The sequence below is a fragment of the Ambystoma mexicanum genome, chromosome 1q (genome assembly GCF_040938575.1).
Source record: "Ambystoma mexicanum isolate Mex_15411 chromosome 1q, UKY_AmexF1_1, whole genome shotgun sequence".
In the NCBI taxonomy this organism is placed as follows: Eukaryota; Metazoa; Chordata; class Amphibia; order Caudata; family Ambystomatidae; genus Ambystoma; species Ambystoma mexicanum.
Window position 1 is genome coordinate 141,426,414 of NC_090922.1, and position 20,917 is coordinate 141,447,330.

The 20,917-nt window shown below is 45.6% G+C and overlaps 1 protein-coding gene and 1 long non-coding RNA gene across 4 annotated transcripts in view; one reads left to right on the forward strand and one right to left on the reverse strand.

Moving 5' to 3' along the window:
- The window catches only part of KLHL36 (kelch like family member 36), a 247,898-nt gene that overhangs the window by 70,526 nt on the left and 156,455 nt on the right, over window positions 1-20,917 (forward strand). For all 3 annotated transcript variants that reach the window (XM_069636247.1, XM_069636245.1, XM_069636246.1), the window contains one exon: window positions 6,080-6,159. In XM_069636247.1, the coding sequence (XP_069492348.1) occupies window positions 6,100-6,159 (60 nt within the window). In that variant the 5' untranslated portion in view covers window positions 6,080-6,099. The remainder of the gene's footprint in view (window positions 1-6,079; window positions 6,160-20,917) is intronic.
- Window positions 1-20,917, reverse strand: part of LOC138525955 (uncharacterized) — a 242,584-nt gene that overhangs the window by 35,922 nt on the left and 185,745 nt on the right. The window lies entirely within an intron of this gene.

Genomic DNA, 20,917 nt, shown 5'->3' on the forward strand with positions numbered 1-20,917 from the left:
TCTTCAATCTGTGGGGCGTGCCCCCCTTGGGGGGGCGCGCCACCATGCCTGGGGGGGCGCGTGATGCCTGGCGCAGAAGAAGAGTAACGCTTTTTTTGTCTTTTTTTTCCCCCTGCTGCACTGAACTGAGCATGTGCAATGGGGAGCCACTGGCTCCCATGCACATGCTCAGCCAGTGCGATGTGCTGGGGGCGTGGCCATGAAACAGGAAATAAACGCAGCCTGGACGCGCGCTTTCCTGCATTTGGATCACGCGTCCAGGCTGCGTTGTGGTGTCCTGTGTTCCTTGCTCCTGCTGCCGCCGCCCGTGAGAGGTAAGTGACCCCTTTATTTACAACGCGGCTCCCCCGTGGCAATCTGCCACGGGGGAGCCGCGTTATCAATTCAGTACCGGTCCCCCCTTCGCCCCTCTCCCCCTGCGTCCCCCACATTAGGGGCCATGGAGGAGAGGAGGCGAGCGGGGCACCAAAACTGCTCGGCCGGTGCTGTATTAATAACGCAGCTCCCCCATGGCAGATTGCTGGGCTCCAGCAATCTGCCATGGGGGAGCCGCGTTGTAAACAACACCGGCAGAGCAGTTTCGGTCCCCTGCTATATATTTCATTCAAATTTATCATATTGTGATGATCGCTACCCTCTCTGCTCTAATGATCCTTACCTCTTTCGAGAATTTACTCTGAAGAAGTATACTAGTGTGCAGGGGACGGGAATATCTTTTACTCTTGGAGACCGTTTCTTGTGACTTTTTTGTATTTACAATTTTTGTGCCAGGGTTGTCTTCTCCCCTGCACCTTTATACTTCTAAAATGTCTTTACCACCTTAAGCAATACTTTCTTTTTTTCTTAACAAGTGGTGTGCAATTTGGACAACTAATTTTTTGCAGCTTCACTCCCCCACCCCATGCCCCATGGAGGAGAAGAGGCGAGCAGGGGACTGAAACTGCCCTGCCGGTGTTTTTTTACAACGCAGCTCCCCCATGGCAGATTGCTGGAGCTCAGCAATCTGCCATGGGGGAGCCGTGTTATTAATGCAGCACCGGTCCCCCCTGCGCCCCTCTCCCTCTGCAACCCCCACATTAGGGGGCATGGAGGAGAGGAGGCGACCGGGGACCAAAACTGCTCTGCCGGTGCTGTATTAATAACGCAGCTCCCCCATGGCAGATTGCTGGAGTCCAGCAATCTGCCATGAGGGAGCTGCATTATTAATACAGCAACGGTCCTCCCTGCGCCCCTCTCCCTCTGTGACCCCCACATTAGGGGGCATGGAGAAGAGGAGGTAAGCAGTGGAGTACCTTTGCTGAAAATGTTGGGGGGGACATGACATCTGCTGAAAAGTTTCCCCAGCTAAATGAATGGGGATACAATGGTGTGCCATGAAAGTTGGGGGGGGGGTAAAACACCCCTTTACCCTCTAAAATTACGCTCATGGAGGAAAGCGGGGGACTGAAACTGCTCTGCTCTCGCCTCTGCCCAACTTGCAAGTGACAGCATTGACAGTACGTTGTTGTACTTGAGAAACAAATTGTTACAGCACTTGCATAGCAAATGTTACTACAGGGCAGCAATATTGGGTGTTTTCTTTTTTGTGAAATAAATATCCAACACCATTTTTAGTCGAGTCCTCTGTATTGTACCAAAATCGGAATGCTTTGTTCACAAATATTTGTCTTCTAATCTGATTTGAATCATTGCAAGCAATGATTTTGAAACAACGTGGTGTTTAGCATTCACTCCTTCGTTAGGGGCACCATTCTACACCAGCGCGCGATAACCGTTCGCAACCGAGTACAATTTTGGAGTACATGTTTATAGGGGGGGCCTGGGCCGGAGAAATTTTTCTTAGGGGGGCCTCGGGGTCAAAAAGTTTGAAGACCACTGCCTTACCGTAATAGCATTTCTGATGATTGTATCTGCTTAGATTCACATGCGCCCAACCTTCATCCCCTCGTGGAGTAGAAGGAACATAGACATCTTCTACTTCTACCTACTCTCTTCTGTACTCGCCCACACTGACTATAATGCTCCCTCACGGCAGATAAAAACACAACCAGAGGGACCTCGACGCGTGAGGGATTTTGGGTATAATACTGGTCACGTTAGGGATAGTATTAGTCATGGCCATGTCAACGTTCCCTTTCGATCTTTGAAAGAAAGATGCAATACTCTGCGATTACCACTAATGTCGGACTATATGCACAGCATGTGAATCTAAGCAGATACAATCATCAGAAATACTATTATGGAAAGTAATGCATGTCTTAGAATTGGTAAAAATACGAAAGGGAGTTGCAAATGGAAAATATGACACAGATCTACGCTGTTTCAAATAAAAGTTGTGCGCTTTGGTTTAATGCGGCAGGGATCAGCCTCAGTTGGCCCTACGATTGAGCAGGATCCCCGCTCACCTGATCCCATGTTCCCCAAAATGTTTTTATCATTGCTGATTTTATATGGTTTGGTTTTTTATGCGTAGCTTATTGTGCAATAAAGCTTACGCCCAATTTTCCACCTTGCATGGCTGGCTTGGGATTTCATTATTATTGTGCACGATAATCATGTAAGGGGGGGGGGTTGCCGAACACTTTTTGGACACCTTTATTCTGACACCCCTGCACCACTTCCCCACATTATAATACTATTTTTGTAATAACTATTTCTTTGCACCTAGTCATGTACGGTAAAAGATACATGTTTACGTCTTCCAATCAGGCAGTAATAGTAGTGTCTTGATGTGGGTCTAAATGTACTTCTGGTCCAAACATATCCATGGATCGGTTTGGGTGAAGAGTGTGCTGGAGTAAGAAGAAAGGGAATTGGGTTCCAAGATGGCGGAACATCCAGATGAAGGCTTGGTCTGCCCCTAAAGCTCAGAAGGAGTTTGGGTGAGCTGGTGAGGGGAAACACCTTACCCCTTCACTATTCTGCCGACTCTCACACAGAGCCCAGCCCAGAGAACACAGAGCTATAAAAAAAAAATGTAAGGTTAGTGTGTTGTCGAGGGTATTTGGAGAAGGAACACGTTGCGGAGACAGGTCGTGCATGGAGGAGGTTGGAGAGAATTGTGAAGGAAGTGGTTGGAAAAGAAAGGAAAGGGTACTTACCTCAGAAGGTGGTTGGAGAAGAAAGGAGGAGGTGTCTAAACTTAGAGGATGTTAGAGAAGAAGAAAGGCGGAGATGGTACCACAGCAGGAGGAGTTTGATGACTGAAAAAAAGTCACCAAACTCCTACCCTACCAGCAGATAATCCAGGAAGGTTCCAGTGGGCTAAGTTGGCCCTAGACAGGTGGAGGAGGCTTGAGGAGGAACGAGTATATGGCTGGAAGCATACTGACTGAACAGAGAGCCGAGGGGATGGCCTAGGAACCAAACCGTGGGGAGGAGAGAGAGGCAGACCGAGACAACTCAGCCCAGAGGACCGGGAGCTCCACTTCTATAGCGCTAGTTGTCACGGAAGCCTGCTCTACAAAGAACCTGTGGAGTGATGATCAGAAGCAGCCCATGAAGGTTGGGATCTCAAGGCAGCAAGTTTCAGGAACCCCACTGAAATCTGCAATGGACACGTGCTAGAGAAAGGGGCAGAAACACCCCAGAGAAACATGGACTGGAATAGTATCCCTTTAGTATCCGAAGAGATTCGCAGGCCGCCTCAGTCGGGCAGAGGGCGAGACACTGGGTCGAAAAGCTTTAACCCGGGAAGTGATAAGCTATGGGGCTGACAGTTCTGAGGCATTTCAGTTACTTAACTCACATTTAGTATTTCGGCCCACCATGAAGAATTTATTGGCAAGTAAAATACTTGTTTATTAAAGTTTGTCTTTGCATACATCTTAATCCTTTTCACCTCGATATACCACCCGAACACCATAAGACCGCTGTCTGTTCGTATCGTCAATAGTTGGTGTACCGCCCACACCATTACATTATTAACCTGTGCAGGAAAAGGGCACTCTTCTGTATTTAACGACAAGATGTAAAATTGTTCCTATGTTTATTTCCTGGCAGTTTTTCAAAACTCTCTCTAATAACTGATCATCACCTTTCCAGTTCTCTACAAACTCCTGAATGCTGAAAGTGCCTAGTGCCTAGGGCCTAGCCATTGACCCCTCCTCCAGTCCTGCTTACAGTTGTTGATCAATAGACATCTTAAACCTGCCACCATGCCCATTCTGTCTCCTTGCTGAAGCAATGGAGGATCGCCTTCCAGTCCTCTGGGGCAGTGGCGTGCAATGAGTGATCTCCATGCTTAACTCTGCATAATCTTGCTAGAGCAGCCACTGGTGGTCTGAGAAGCACCAATGGAACAAAAACCGCTCATCCATGGCAGATGAAAGATGCAGTTTGAGCATAAAGAACATTATTTAATCCAGTTAACAGAGCAAATGTGACAAAGGACTTCTGCTTTACATGTTAACTTATGAAATCCTTAAATATGGCTTTCACCTCCGCTGTGGGGGGCGGACATGGCCAGTAACGGGCCGTCTGCCTGAGCTAGGGCCTTATCGAAGGCTCAGGCCATTACCAGCCATGTCCACTTCCCATAGGGCTGATGAAAGCCATTTACACCATGGGGTTTAGCCGGGGTGTGAATGATTTATTTAATTTCCTCTGGAGATTGGCTGTGCAAGCGACGTCAATCTCCCAAGGGGGGGGTAGGGAATGGCCGGCAACATAGGGGAAAGGGACCAAGTCTCTTTTCCATTTCTATGTCGGCAGGGAACAGGAGGGATGCAGGACCGGAGCACAAAGCTCCGGTCCAGCAGGTAAGTGGGGAGGGAGAGAGAGCGGAAGGGGAATGGGTTGTTTTGGGAGGGCGAGGAGGTGGTGGCGCCAACAGGGATAGGCTCCCTGTTGCCTCTCCATATTAAAGAAAAACAAAACATATAATGGCGCCATCCGGGGAAGGGCCTCGCGTGGTTGGAAACAGGGGGCGGAGAATGTGTATTCTCGCCTGCTCTTCAAGCCACCTGATTGGCTGAGTGCCCCCTCCTGGGTGCGAATGCAAATGTCTTTCAATAACTTATCAGATTTTTGTTTTTTTGTAATTGCATTTTTGTTACTTCTTGTGCCCAGTAACAGCTTTGTGCTCCGTTGTCTGCTCCATTGTCTGCCATTATTTCAATAGAGACTTTTTGACAATCACAATTTTTAGGTTGTCGAATCCTAAGTAGGATTTTTAATGTACCTTTATTACCATTGAGCTTGGTAGCAATAAACCTCTATTTGTCCGTAGCACGAACATATCCCCTAGCCCCCAGGATTGAATGGGTTGTCTACAAATTTACATCTTTCATTTTGTGATACTAGCTATGCTTTGTAGTCTCCATTTTAAAGGGAACCTGGTTTTTTATCCTTTATTATTTTTTAACGATATATGCGTGAGATCTAGCAGAGAAGATGGCTTTTATTAGGCAAATCCATATTTTTTTTTCTGCTAGCTTTCCAGACCACAAAGAGCCTGTTGGCAACACTGTGCTGTACTTTGTTCGGTGAGTTCGATGTGCCTAGCGCACGCTTGTGCCGGCACATCTACCCACCTTCTACTGTTCTGTGGTGCTCTGGCTCGTCTTACCAGACCCAGCAGTGTTCAGAGAGCACCGGCACATTCAGTGTTAAATGGGCCTGATGATGGATCATCTGACTGTACTTTGGGAGGCAAAGGATTTAGCAGGCAGCATTTTTAATAATGACTATAGCACTTGATGCAATTATGTTGACTTGCACATTCACATCTGCACTACTGGGCTGAGGTAAACCCAACTTTACCAGGATGTGCCTGCAGACGTCTTATAATGTGTTTAGTAATGTGTCTCCCCACCCCTATCCAGGACCAATTGCAGTATCAATGAGATAATCCCTTCCCTCATATACCCCCTTACATTCCATCATCCCCCTCCAGTGAAAACCCATCATGTTTTTATTAAAGTCTAGAACTCCTCTCCACCCCTGCCCCCGTCCCACCTACTCCCAGCGTTTGGAAGCAGCTCCATGTTGTACGCAGAGCTGTACAAAACACCTACAATAAATAACTACTCACACTCTCAATGAAGGATGACTCCGGGTCTGTGTTTTCTCTTGGTAGGAGTCTGTGACCACGCTACCATGGAAGAGGCCCACCAGTCAAGAGTGCTGCGTCCAAAGAAGATCAGTGAATCGACCCAGGTGCGTCCAGACCTTTGTATTCAAAATGAAATCCGCCTGATTGACAGGCACATGCTCTAACATTTGTGTTCTCAAGTATGGATTTAAATGTACCCAGTCGGTACATGCCAAAGCAACTATATCGGTCTTCAAAAAATGTTCAGTCTTTGTAACAAATGTATCAAAGTTCACATCTTCACCATGATGGATTTCAAACTGTATTAAATTATTTAACATTGCTTATATGGCCAACACAGGTCTCATTTTCACAATCTTTCGCAGAGGCAAAATTGTTAGTAGGTGTCTGGTTACGATTCTAAATTCCAGTATACTGACCTGATGGCGCCTCAGTATCGCTGTCGGTTCTCGGGATGCGTTGTGAATTTTGATAATGTTATCACAAAGATTGAAAATACCAGACAAACAGTGGTCTAAAGATCGCTATAATTTCATTAACAGAGTGCTAAAATACGAAGTGGTCCATTTTCCAGTCCATAGTTTTTATTGGGGCTTATTGTGGCGTCATCCAGCCATGCGCGTGCACTGCAGCTGGTGCAGCACCCTTTACTGAGCTCCACAAATGTTGAAAAGAAGGGCAAACATTTCTTTCTCTGCTACATCCGATGTGAAATGGTTGGTCATTACTGATTTTCTGAATCCTAATAATTCGGGATGCAGGTGATAAAAGCACGCACTGAGTGCACGGATCTTTCACCACTGCCTAATCCTTGCCTTGCTTAGCGTCAGAGACCCCCAATCTTCACCTAGCTACCTTAGCTGGTTAGCTTTCAAACTCTATACCCATTACCACAACTAAACGCCTGTAAAGATAAAAAAGGGACTTAGCTTGCCCAGCCACCTGTCATTACAGGACACTGACATAAACTCCTGTGAATCTGAAGGGAAGCTGACCTTTTCGTAGCTCCCTAGAATCATGCCAAATGCTCCTGCTGAGCATCATGAGGTGCACTGACTTTAATATGTTCATCCCCTTCCTGTCATGTAGGTACTACCCTAGCGGTCTCCTGGCGCTGAGGCTTGCCTGGAGGATGCATGCGTTGCTCCTACCTGTATCCCCCAGCCCCAGGGCTAAGGCATGAGTAAGAGGCTTGTGGTGGAAATGTGTGAACGTTTGACAGTGGCTACAGCACTTACGTGTTTATTTGCATGTTCCCCTTCAGACGCACACACAAAATTCACTACCTCCGACTAGAAGCCACATAGATCGCTGGTTGTATCAATGGAAGTTTTAGCAACTTTGAGCAACTTCACGCACGTAATGTTATGCGCCTATCGAAGTCAAGACTCCATTGGGAAAACATCTTATTTGCCACTTTGGGTGGGAGGCAAGTGGAAAGAGTAAAGGAGTTTTCACCTTTCCTTTATATTTCTGAGCCCTTGTCTAAAAGACGAGCACTATGTTGAGGACTTGAAATGGGTTATTCTGGGAAAGTAAGGCAGTATGTGGAGCTAGGATTTGCCCAAGTCTCTCTTCTCTTACCAGGCACACTTCACAGAGAATAACCCGTGCAAATGTCTGTCCTGGTTCAGTCCGATTTTATATTTTCTAGTCGCAGCATTCCTGTTCTCCCCAGTGGCTCGGTGTATGTCTGCCCCACTGGGCTGGTGCCACAATAAGCCGATTACAAGGAGCTGCGTTGGTTACCACCATGAGAGTGGCACCAGCGTTGCCCTTTCTGCCCCCAAAAATGTAAAATCTGGAGTCATTCTAAGGTTTGGGCGGTGGCTAGTTCCAAATGGCTCTTTGCTGGGGGAGGCAAACATCTTGCCACCAACTCTGCTCCCTGCCTTCGGAGCTCCTAATAGATGCCACAGGAGATAGGGTTGTGAAATGTATGAAAAAAAGATCAATTAGTGACGGGTTTGTAAACAGTGGTGTAATGTCACAGCAACCAGTTCAGCTATACCCCGGTGCTAATTACAATCCAGCAGTAAATAATTATAGACCTGGTTTAGTGGTTTAATGAATACCTAAATAATACAGGCAACACGAAAGGGGTGACCTGCCCTTTGATGCAATCACTTACTGAAATGTTACAGGGGTTCAAAGTGAATGATGTGGCGGGGCTGAATTAAGTATGAAATCACAGGTTGTATACAGGGTACACATTTTGCACTACCCGTTGGCATGTGATATTTGACTCTTGACGAGTAAGAAATGGTGTGCTGTGTGCATGTATATAATTGAGGTGGCAAGTGATTTTTTCATAGCTGACTAATAGTCTGGAACTTGAAATGTTGCCCCCTGATAAATAATTTTAGTTTTGCTCACGCATATAAAAGGTTTAATCATTTTGTAATGTAGGCTGCTTCAATAATGATACATTGGCTCCAGCCATGGTATGAAATGGCCCAACTCGTATGCAAGATGTGCATCAGACTTGTATGAAAGGTAGGGCTATCGACTGCTTGGTGACTGCCATCATTTGTCATTTTGCAATCATCGTAGGTGTGAGAAACCTGAAGGTTGAGGCATGCCTTCTTCTGGGTATTTTTAACCTGTTATTTAAAGTTCCACATAGAAACGGACGCTCAACCATGGGCTGTACTGACAAGGATCACTCAAGAGAATACATGGTGCAGTCCACTGGGATGGAGAAAAAACACAACTGAAACTTTCTACAAAGTGGTTCGCAAGAAGTACAAAAAAAGTATGTCCGCACATGGCCCTAGTAAAAAGTATTTGAAATTATTTGTTCTAACTGGACACTGTGCCTTCATAACAAAATAAACAGAGAGTGCAGAGGCTAGATACTGCTGAGGTGGACTATTGCAGGGGGTTCGTTTCCAGCTGCAAGTAGCTCATGCTAGTAAACCGCCAGTTGACATTTAAGAATGTTTTCTACCGTATGCTCTTTTAGCATATATGTTTTAATAGCATGTAGGTTTTAATAATGCAATTCACTGGATGAAATATAATCACCTCAGTACCTTTCTTGGTGGCAATTTAAGAGATGTATAGAACATCCATCTGTAAGCAACAAGTGGAAACCATTTAGAAACGGTTAACTGTAGAGCCCTAATAACATCCATGCCCTGCTAGACGACGAAGGTCTCTTATACTTAGCAGAGGATTGCAAATTGGCCTGGGTTCATAAATACTATAATGCGTCTACCACGGCCGCTCCTCCGAATATAGAGGTTTTGAGAGATTACTTACACTTGGTAGCCTTCCCGCCTCCCCCGCTAGCGAAGTTCATGCTGCTTGATCAACCGATGCAAGCAGTGGAAATTGCAGAGGCCATCAAATCACTCAAAAGCGCAGCCTCTGGCCCAGATGGATTCACTTCAGAATTTTATGAAAATCTGTTGGGATGTCCTCGCTCATTCCTTACCCAACTTTTTAATTCCTTTCTGGAAACTGAGACAACACTACCTATAATTCCACTATCTTAATCTTGAAACCCAATGAAAACCCTAAATCTCTCAATTTGTTCCGCCCAATCACTCTCATGAATAACAATGCAAAAATATATTTGAAAATCCTGGCCACCCGCCTCATGACGGTTTTACCGTCGCTCGTCCACCTAGACCAAACTGGTTTAATCTCCAGACGTTCCACACAAGATAATATCAGAAAAACCCATAACCCAGTGGAAATTGCATGAAACTCGAATCTGAGAGCCGCTTTGTAACCTTTGATACCCACAAGGCCTTTGACTAAACTGGACATATCTGAAAGCAGTGCTTGGGTTTTGGCCTGATATTTCAGAAATCCCTACTGGTCAACTACTCCGCTCCCACCAACTGAATCCTGGTCAATGGGAACTCGGCCCCCCTATTGAGGGTCTCAAGAGGCATGAGGCAGGGATGCCCCTTGTCCGCTCTCCTCTTTGCCCTCTCCATGGAACCTTTAGTGGTTTGCATTCATAACAGTTGCAATATTAGAGGGGTTCCATATCAGTGACAGGAACACAAACTCTCTTTGTATGGTGACGAAATCCTGGTCACATTGACAGAGATGGGATCTCAGCAACAGCCCTGATGAGCGAGTTTAGCGATTTGGTCGGGTATGAGGGTTTGACGTCAACTATACCAAATCCCATGGTCTGGCAATGGCGCTTTCACCTGAGGAGCTGAACGACATTGCAGGCATTTCCCCAATAGAATGGAAACAGGACCAGATTGGGTATCTTGGGGTCAAAATACAAAGTGACATTAAGAGACTATACATCATTCATTTCCTCCCTCTTTTTGCACATGGGAAAGCAGACCTGAAACAATGGGACAAGCAAACAATCTCATAGCTGGGGCGACCGACGGCCATAAAAATGACCACTATCTGAAAACTGATGTATCGTTTCTCGTCCCTCTCAACCCATGTTCCTACACATAAACTGCATGCACTTCAGGGGAAAATCCTTGCATTTATCTGGCAACACTGCAAACGCACACTAGCCAAAAAAGTCCTTCTGAGGAAAGAAAGCCTGGGGGGTATTGGGGTCCCAGTCATCTATAGATACTATCTTGCTTCCCAACTCTCACGTGTCTTCTCATGGGTACAGTCTGGGGACTCTCCACTAAGTTCACAGAGCAAGCTGCGACCCAGGCCCATTACGGCAGCTCCTGTTCATGAACATAGCACGAGCCCCGACGGTACGTACTCTCCTATCCGGGATGAACTAAACGCACAATCTCAGTTTCACAACTTGCTTGGCTGCTATGATCCTCAGGAACGCTTGCCATATATGATCAGCTGGGAGCGGGACCTTGGTGTTCAAATCGGGGAGTAATCCTGGTGATGTATCTGGGAGCAGAATCACGTAGTTGCCAAATGTACAACAGACAAGGAGTGCCAACTGAAACTATGCTTTAGGTGGTATGTGTTCCCCTGACAAACTTCATCATATAGACCACTCCTTACCCTAAGACGTGTTGGAGGGGATGTTCAGAAAAAGGCACCTATTATCATATATGGTGTCTATGCCCCAAAGCCCAAACATTCTGGAAAGAAGTTCTTTCACACATCATATTGATGCTGAACGTGACACTACCCCTGGATCCTCTGGTCATTCTCCTAGGCGATTGAGGAGGTGGGATATATCCTATCACAGGGAATACATCGAAGCTCATCACCCACCTCCTGCTCGTGGCAGAGATCTCTCTGGCTTGCAACTGATGGCTCTGTAATAATGATTTGGTGGGGTAACCTCTGGGAAATCCTATCCTCAGAAAAACTTTATGCCACTTGAAGGGGGGAGAATACACGTCTTATGTGTTGACCTGGCTTCCCTTTATCAACTATATACAACATTCCTATCATGGGGCATACAAACCAAACCTGTACAACTACTTACAAGACTAAAGCAGATGTCACGACCTGACGAGTGCAATCATTATATCACTGAATTGTGTGCTACGCTTCTCTACTATCTGCTTAATTTATGATTGTAATGAAACCTGTTTATAGTGACACTGCGCTGTGTGAGGAGTCGGGAATGAAATACAGATTTAGATGTGGTATTGGCTAAAGACTCCTCCTATCTACTCCTCCTTTGAAGAATTGAGAAAATCTTTTCCCCAGACCTGTACGCCAACCTTCCATCTTTGATCTGCCTTGTGAAACCTACGAAACCGCCTTCTCCAGTTCCACTTATCAATCATCCAGGACTTATTTGCCATTTAAAACCATTGAAAATGCTTATCCAAGTTTTTTCAAACCAATCCTCAACAATGGACTTCTTTTCCCAGAATTGCCCAAATTATGGGATGAAGAAGATGGATCAAGCGATGCAGAGTGAGAGGCCACAAGTCCAGTGAGCGCTCTAGTTGAGTTGTTGCTCGCATACACCTCTGCCGGGAAATGTAAAGAGTGGAATCAGAGAGTTAATGGCTGCTGCTGTTGGCAAGAGGAAGCTGCACCCCTTTTCGGGGCTCAAGGGACCGAAAAGCTCAGACCGGCGTGGTGGAGCCAGGCGGCTCACCAACCAAGAAGAAAGAAGATGCTGCATGAGCAGGGCCGCTAGGAGCCGATGAAAGACTCCTGGGCGTTCGCAGGTGACAGAAAGCAACGCTTCACTTACTAGAGCCTGGAGCAAAGGGGCATGTCAAGTAGAAGCTACAGGAGATGGGAGAGCAAAGAGAAAGGGGTCGCGAGAAGTAAGCAGGCAGAGTACCTTCACTGGCTGACCGCGAGAGAGTCCAGGACCGCCAGCAAGAGCCCGGCGAGTCCACCCAGAGACAGCGGGGACACCGGGGCATATTGGCGACCGTGCCAAATGAAAACCATACTAAACGGAGCAACAGAAAGAGAAAAGGCGAAAAGACTTCTTGTAAAAGGGGAAATTCAATTACAGACCAGACCCTTGCAAACATGTGAATGTATGCAGTGCAAGCACATGGGAAACCTGAACAGAATAATATATCGAGAGGTTATATTATCCAACCACGTAGATGTACAACTGTGGGAGCTGGCAGAGACTCCATATGAACACAAGAAGCCCTGGCAGGAGAGTATACCAGGCAATTGTAAATGTGTGGATATAAGAAGTCCTGAGAAGAAATATCAAGACTAAGAAAAGGAGTGTGTTGACCGGAAGAGGAGCAGAAAAGTCCTGGCACAAAAGTATACCAGGAATCCTGAGAGAAATCTAATTACAAAGCCAAGCAGTTGTGTGTGACGGTGTTATTGTGGGCCAAGAAAGACACAAGGAACTGTTGTTGTAAGAACCTTTTGTGTTAGAGTAATCCAGGGGAAGGGAATCCCCCTCTAGAGCAAGGACTTTTATCCTCGAAGAACCTTTGTGTTGGAACCATTTATTCTTCCTTTATGAACACTTTCTAAACCACCCAAGGAAAAAGACATTTCCATTTTCACCTTAGAGTTTAGGTTCTAGTGTGAGGGTCAGAATAGAACTTTGGACGCAGGACAGTTTTCTCTTTGACATCCTGACACAGACCGATCCTTCGTTTTGGTAGGAAATTCCTCTTAGAACAGGGTCAGAGAGGACTTTTTCCAACCCTTTTATTTTTCAATAAAATTCCTTAACCAAAATCATGGCTAACTTGTGACTGAATTTCCTTCCTGACTCCTCAAAGTGTTCACTTTAAACCTTATGCTTTCTTACACATAAGCTTCCATACAAAAAGTATTTACTTCTCTGGATGTTGACAAAAAAAGTCTCTTAGGTTTAGAAACCTCTGTTTCAGAGGTAGGCTCTTCTTCCTTCCCCTCTAAATTCTATGGTCTTTGGGTAGCCCTGATATTTCCTTCTCAGGACTGCTTCTTTCATTTACCCCAAAGTAGTTCAGAAACAGTTTGGCGTGTTACCTTTATCGAGATACGTGGTACACTTCCCTGCCAGGTATTTTTTGTTCTTTTGGTGTACCTTTTGATCAATAACTGTGGGATATATTTACCCACTCAGCAGTACCTCGCCACATCACCAAGCTGCACTTCAGCAGAACCAGCAAAATGGCTGTGCTGGTTCCTTTGAGCACCAGGGCCTTGCCTCAAAACTGTGTTTTGCAGCTACAAAAGGATGGCTGCATTGTTAGCCAAGCACCATTGGGCAAGTTGGAACAGGGAGCACCCCGAGAAAGGCTGCCAGGGTGTTGTCTTGTGCATACCAAAGAAGCAAAATGAATAGTGGCACTGCTTTGCTGCTAGCCCAAAGTTTCCCAGTGAAAAAGGGAAATATTTTACATTTAAAATTATGCTGCTCTGACGCTCTTTTCATCTGTCCTACATTACTCTGCTGTTATCAGTGAGGCCCTGCCATGCCCATCCATATTCAGATTGTGCTCCATCAGAAAAGGGCATTATTCCCGAATGGCAGGCTTTGTCAGACCAGGTCTGGGAAATCAACAGAAGCTTACTTTCAGCTGCACAGAAAAATGCTTCACTTTTGGGCTACAAAATGTCAAAAATCACTGCTTCAAAAGAAACCCTAGCTTTAAGGGCCTATGTCAATTTCAGGGGATCTGTGTCTTAAACAGATTGCTGTATGAGAGAAACTGACTAGGGCTGCAAAATCATGTGGGAAATTCAGATGGGAGACAACATCTTTTGCAAGGGACATGCCAGCAGGCTTCACCCCATGTTTAAATGTGCTTTTGCAAAATAAGAAAAATACCAGTTTTAAAAGTGTATGTTGGATAAGGCCCTGTCCTGGCTTACCAATGTAAAGGGGTTTTACTGAGAAACATATATGGGATGTGTTATTTCAATAGGCTTGCTTCCAATTCAGAACAAAATAAAATAAATAAATGCATTGGTTTGACTGAGGAAGCGCCAGAACAGGTTTTCCTGCTGGCTAAACTGAGGTCTTCTCCAAAAAAGAACCACCATAAAACCTCTGGGACATATGCATGTTAATTGCTACCTTTGGAAACTATGAATGACCAAGATCACATGCTCGTCAGACTTTTGTCTGTGCTCCAGCCAATAGATTCTGGGACACCAACGTGTGAAATGGGGAAGTGGCAATAAACTTTCAAACTGGGAAAACCCCATGGCCACCCTGGGCTGAAACTGACAGTTGGTGGTAGCTGAAAAAAAAATGGTCCCAGTTGAAGGACAAAGGCTGACCATCTGTCTCAAAATACTATTTGATGAATACACTTTTAAGACTGTTAATTATGTAACCGGACAGTGGAGAAATATAAAAGTTGTACAGTTTAAATATGATTTTCGTGGCTTCTAAACAAGATATTGCGGCCGTCCATAGTATGTATGGGACACAAATGCCAGGAGAATGTAAATCATGGGGAACATTAAAAATTAATAGAAATATGCCATATGATAATATGTACACACACCTCAAATTGTGGGATTTTGGGTGAAGCGGTTCTTACTAAAATCGCAAAAAACTATTAGAAGGAAGAAACAATGGCGTACAAACATGAGAATTGGACTGCCATGCTCTGCATGCAATATGTAATCTGCCTATGTAATTTTTAAAGTCCCACAACTGTACAAATGTGTAATGTTAAGACTCATTTTTTGCAAAAAGAACTGTGGCAATGCTTTGCACCTCATAAAACGCAACGCCCTAAACTGAGTCCCCTCCTAGAGGAGGCAACCAACATTGGCTGACCTATCCGGTGCTTGGGGGTAGGTCTAGTTTAGTTCTGCCAAGCATAAACCCGATGATGCCACCCTAGTGGTGGGAGCTCTCGGGGACAGAACTCTCCTGAGTTTCCAGCGCCTGCGTGTCCTGACATTCCAGATCCACATTTGCAAGAGTGCAGACTCTACTGCAAGGCCAAAGCATAGCTGATCCTATCCCAGCAAGGCCAAAGCATTGCTGACCCTATCACAGGAAGGCCATTGAGCCAGAAAAACCCCATAAAATCCCTTTTGGGAAGCATCCTGTGACCAGACCAACTCTTTGCCCACTCCCTGCATGCCCGCTGTATCCTTGCCATCATCCAGTGACCAGACTTGCCCAGCTGCTTGCTGTTAGGAGTGTTCACCCGCTATCCTGTGACCAGAGCTTTTGAGTCCAGAACTGGTTGACTGTCTAAATCCAAACTCAAGTGTGGATTGTATTTCCCCATCCCATAGCCACACATAGTCTACCCATCTTGATACTTTGCCTTTATCCTACTTTTTAAGTAATCCTATTCATACCCTGATACCTCGTTAAAACTGTTAGAATTCTCTGTGCATCTTGTCATTCATCTCCAAGCGTTAGTGCCACTTTTCTCTTCATTCCTGTCTTGCATGGATCATACGTCCATAACAATATTTTGATTAAATATATACATTTTCCCTGAAGAAAAGGGGTGCACTGCATGAAGGGTTACAACTGCAGCGTAACTTTTATATTCACAGGTGGCGTTCCTCTTTTCTAGCCATTAAATCTTGTGTAAGTAAAACATGTCCTTTTTCTTTCAAAACCGATTTTCGCTTTTTCACTGCTTTATTTTCCTAAAATTGAACCTCCTTTCACCTTGGAAATCTTATCCAATTCTTTAGCTATAGTCAACCTTTCACTTCTGTATTGTCCCTGTGATGTACATCTATCACCCAGCCTAAAATCTGCATTCCGATTTAGTATATTTCACCAGTTTTATTAAAAAAAGTGTTGACATTTAAAGCTGAAACCGAGAAAAATGCAACTTTTCCATGTGTGATTTGACTGCACTGTGTTTTCAATTTCAACCTGCTTTGTAAACTATATGCCTTTGTGATACCTTACCTTATAGTTGCTAGTGATATAACATCACTGATACTGTGATAATAAAACATATGTACATCATTATTTAATCACACATATAATTAATTATTTGTTCAAATCCGAGTGTCATTTTAGGCTATTGCCTCTTATTTTGTGAGGGAATTATTTTGATTTTGTTTGCTGCCTCATATCCCTGAATACCTGCTGTTTCTTTCTATCCACTCAGAATTTGAGTAATTGTGGGTTGATGGAACATTGCAGGGGCAAACCTTAACTTGGTTGCTATCTATCCTAATTCAAAAAGTGCTCCTATTCATTTGTGCTTTGGATATGTTCTTGTAGAAGGTTACTGTTACGCTCACCTGGCTCCCACAGGGGCGTCAGTCGGACCCGGACAGCTGTGGTTTCCACCCACGTGATGCGTAGTGCAGCAATGACTGACTGGATCTGCCCTCCTAATCTTGTGTGCTTAACCCGTAGAAATATTCTGCTGCAAGTGGAGAGATGGATTTAGCCACTTGTGGATTCAAGTGATGGCACCCCCACAGTCCTCCCCAACTAATCACCTCCGAAATGCCCTCACAGCAATCTCACATTATATTCTTGAAAGATGAGCTCTCCATCCTGCGTGGATTTGCAGGGGCGCGTCGATTCCAGTTACTTCACTGGTTTGAAGGCTCGGGAGAGTTCCGGAGAGTATTGACTCTGAGGTTCCTGGTGAGGACCAGTAAGTATTAAGTTCATAGAGTTCAATATGTCCGATGTTCACTCTTGTTCCCCCCTTCCTTTCTTTTCTTACAGCTGGCTCGTGAAAAGATGCTCTTGTGGCATCTGGTGGCACTCAGGTAAGAGTCTGTATTACCCGGCGCTGTCCGGTAAATGTTGCACGAGGAAAACGTGTTGTTTTGTCTCTCTTTACAGATGCGGCACGTGAAAATATGGAGAGTCACAAAAGGATGCCTCGGTGGTAAATCAGGTAAGTCTATGGTGGTAAGAATTATATTTGTTGGTTCCCTCGGCTCACCTTGTGGTTTTCTTTTGTCTCCTAGGTGCCGAAGTTCGGCGAAGAAATGATGGAGGCAGCGCCAACCCGAAGGATGCTGTGAAGACTGGTGAGTATGGTGCAGTGCTGCAGCTGGAGGTGCGGCGCGTGCAGAAATGATGTTCTTTACAGGTCCGGAGACAAGATGGATCCAGAATCAGGTGTGGAATAGAAATAAGTTCGTTTTCTAACCTTGTCCCTTTCTTTCCTCTTTGTTTTAGGAGCCCCGGATTCGAGGCGGGCGTGGCAGAAGACTGGATGCAGGCTGCAGGCACGGTGAGTGTTACGCTGCTGGATGCAGAATAACGCGAAGCGTGTGTTGCTGGTCAGGTGTGGTTTAAATAGCCTCAAAAGAAGTCCCTAGAACCACACCCGAGTAAAAAATAGTCCCTGTAGAAAAATAGTCCCTTTCAGGCTTCATGTTGGATTGGAGTCATTTGCAGCATGGTCTGCCTGAGGTAAGTAATGACTATGAGCCTGGCGCCTTAGGCGCCAGGACTGATTCCTACTATGAGCCTGGCGCCTAAGGCGCCAGGACTAAACCCAGATAGCCCCTAGCCGGGGCTGCTGAAGTTTTATTAAATATCTAGATGCCTGCTCCCGGGGCTGATGGGCTTGGTCCGGATGCCTGGGGGTAGGCATCATGACAGTTACCCAACTGTATTTCAGTGGTTTTCATTGTAATTATCACCCCTATTGGTGATTGCTGCTCCATATAAAGATTGTGCGATTTCCTTTGAAATGAAAATAAATAAATATTGTATTGCCACCAACCGGCCTGGTTCATGGTCCATTGTGACCCGCAGTATTTGTAAAAGGGGGGGTGAGATTTGTTTGGTATCGACTCAATTCTAATTCATAGAAAATAAAGAGAAAGTATTCTAATTGAGCGCTGCATGCTAGGTTAAGGACAAGAGTCCTGATCCAGTGTGAGACGCTCAGATAGAATCCTTCACATAACAAAATCATGCACAAATATTGGTTGTCCTCTTTTGTCTTGTCAGGATTTCTGGTGTAGTTTCCTGCCAGATTTTTGCTCATTCATTTCTGGGACCAGCACTACCTTTTTTTGGTTGTCCTTATATGCTCCTCAATTTGTCCTTGCTTGGTAAGTGTCCCTACCAGGACTGTCTTTGTACACGTGTACCTGCCTGATAGACTCTCCTGCCAGGCCTCCTGGATTCACACACTTTCATTTGCGTGGTATACTCTCCTAAACCTTTCACGTTCCACTTGTATGCCGTTGCTCACACTTCCACTCTTGATAATTCACCACGTTGGCCTCATTGGCTAATACACTCTGTCCATTGCATATTGCCTTACTAGAATTTCTTATATGCATATGCGGCACATACTCGCAAACTTCAAAGTCTCCCTTCTTTAGAAGGTACACGTTCACTTTCTCTCTTGGATTTTATTAATGGCTCTCTTTTTCTCTCAGTTCCGTTATGTTTAATTATTTGAATTTGGCGTGGCTGCCTATACGCCCCAGTGTTCCCTCTGTCCCAGAGTGAACTCATCGGTACTTCACGGCATTCATACTCCCGATGGCCACCAGTAACAGTGTGTGGGTGCTTTCTTCCTCAAGACCATTCGCTTTCCACTTCCTTACTTCTTGGCTCATCTGCCTCGTACAGGTCTCAGGTAGGTGAACAGCTGCTCTCCGACATCGGCGAATGCCAAGGAGTCCTGCACTGACTTCTGGCATTCCCGCTGTCTATTATCTTCTGTGATGAATCCTATGGAGTCATTACGGATTCCCCGGCGGCGACCTCCTCCGATGTGGCAGCCGCTACCTGATACTGTACCTGGGGGCAGTTATATGAGGGAGGATCACATGGGAAAAGACAACTACCAGGAGATGTGTTGACTTCATTGGACAAGATGTGGTACTCCACCATTTCCCATGAGGAAGACCCTCTAATACCGGAGTTCTTAATGGCCTATTGTCATTCTCGTCAGACCACCCAGCTTTGACCCAACCCCCCACAACTCACACATAACCCCTTTTTTTCCTAATATGCCTTTATGTGAAATCTGAGAAAAACCAAAAATCATCTAAGAGTTAAACGTCCAATGACATCCCTGGACTCCAACTTCCATAACCAACTAGGCACTGAGATGAGGAGGAGGATGCGGGAGTTTGTGCAAAGTGACAGGAGCTTGAAGTACAACATGCAGGCTAGTTGTTTTTCCAAGTCTTCAGTGCACAGGTCATTTAAAGATGGCAATCGCAGTATTGGAACGAGCAGTGCAGGAGAAGCTGAGTCTCACAAAGGTGAGACACACAGGCAGGTGTGCTGGGGAAAGCCACCGTAACAGGAGGAGAAACTGCATGTGAGCAAGAAGGACTTTGGTGATGCTGGCAGCCGTTGCGATGAATCCTACAGATGCCTCGCTAATTCCCTGCCTAAAGCCTCCTCCCAGGTGTCCAGGGAAAGGCAGAGGCTTTCTGATCCTGACTTTTGGGGGGGTGGTCTGCGGGAGGATCACATGATAGGAGAAAAGGCCCAGGAGAGTGAGAGGAATCTGTGGGATGAGATGCAGTATTTGTCTTCCTCTCAGGAGGATAGCTATACACCCCAAGTATGTAATGCCTTGTTGTAATAACCATATTGCTTTTCCACAAGATACACCTACAAATAGAATTGGAAACGATCACAAACTCCTGGTATTTGGAGAAATCAAAACCTTTCTAAAATGCAGAAGACTTATAAAGCGAAGACAAACTCTCTGACACCCAAAGGTACAGTGAACGAAAGTTTATAAATAATTAGTTTAAAAGTATTGCCTAACGCTTGTCAATGAAGTCTGGGGACTAATTCTTATGAAACCCCTTTTAAGAATATTAGGGGGAGTAAACCTGTGTTCCAAAATGAAAATCATGCTTGGAAACCTAGCTTTGTCATTAGGGACTTCAAGTCCCATAATTCCTTAAGTATTTGGACGAGGAAGAGAGCTGAAGAGGTATGCAGGAGTAGTCAAATCATTAACCCACGAGACCCACACATGAGGGAGACTGCGAGGTTTAAAAAGCCCCCTCAGGTGCAGGCCAAGTGTGAACAGGAGAAGAGCAGTAGTAGTAAAAGCAGCAGCAGCAGCGGGTCTCTCGCAAACATCCTAAACTAAAGCTGGAGGAGAGAGAAAATGCCAGGACCTGTGTGTGGCAGATTGCAGCTGCTGGTCCTGAGAGGGCCTGTGCCTTTCAGAGTTTGAAAGCCAGAGGTTGCAAGCGGGAAGCGTGCAGGTCAGAAGCTTGCTGTCATGATGCCCGCTCCCGGGGAGCCGGTTCAAGCCCTGCGTCCCCTGAAGCGGACATCCAGTCCCCAAGTAAGGACCCAGAAACCCCATATTGCCCTTTGGAAAGTGTCCTGGCGCCTATGGCGCCAGGCTCATAAAAGACATCAGTCCTGGCGCCATAGGCGCCAGGCTCATTATGGAAGTGCTTTGGTGCACTTAGCTGATGCAGACCATGCTGCAGTTTCCCGGCCTCCTTGAGGCCTGAAAGGAACTACTTTACCTGTGGGACTAATTTACCATCCGGGCGTGGTCGGGGAAGGATACATACCTGATTGGAGGAAGGATACATACC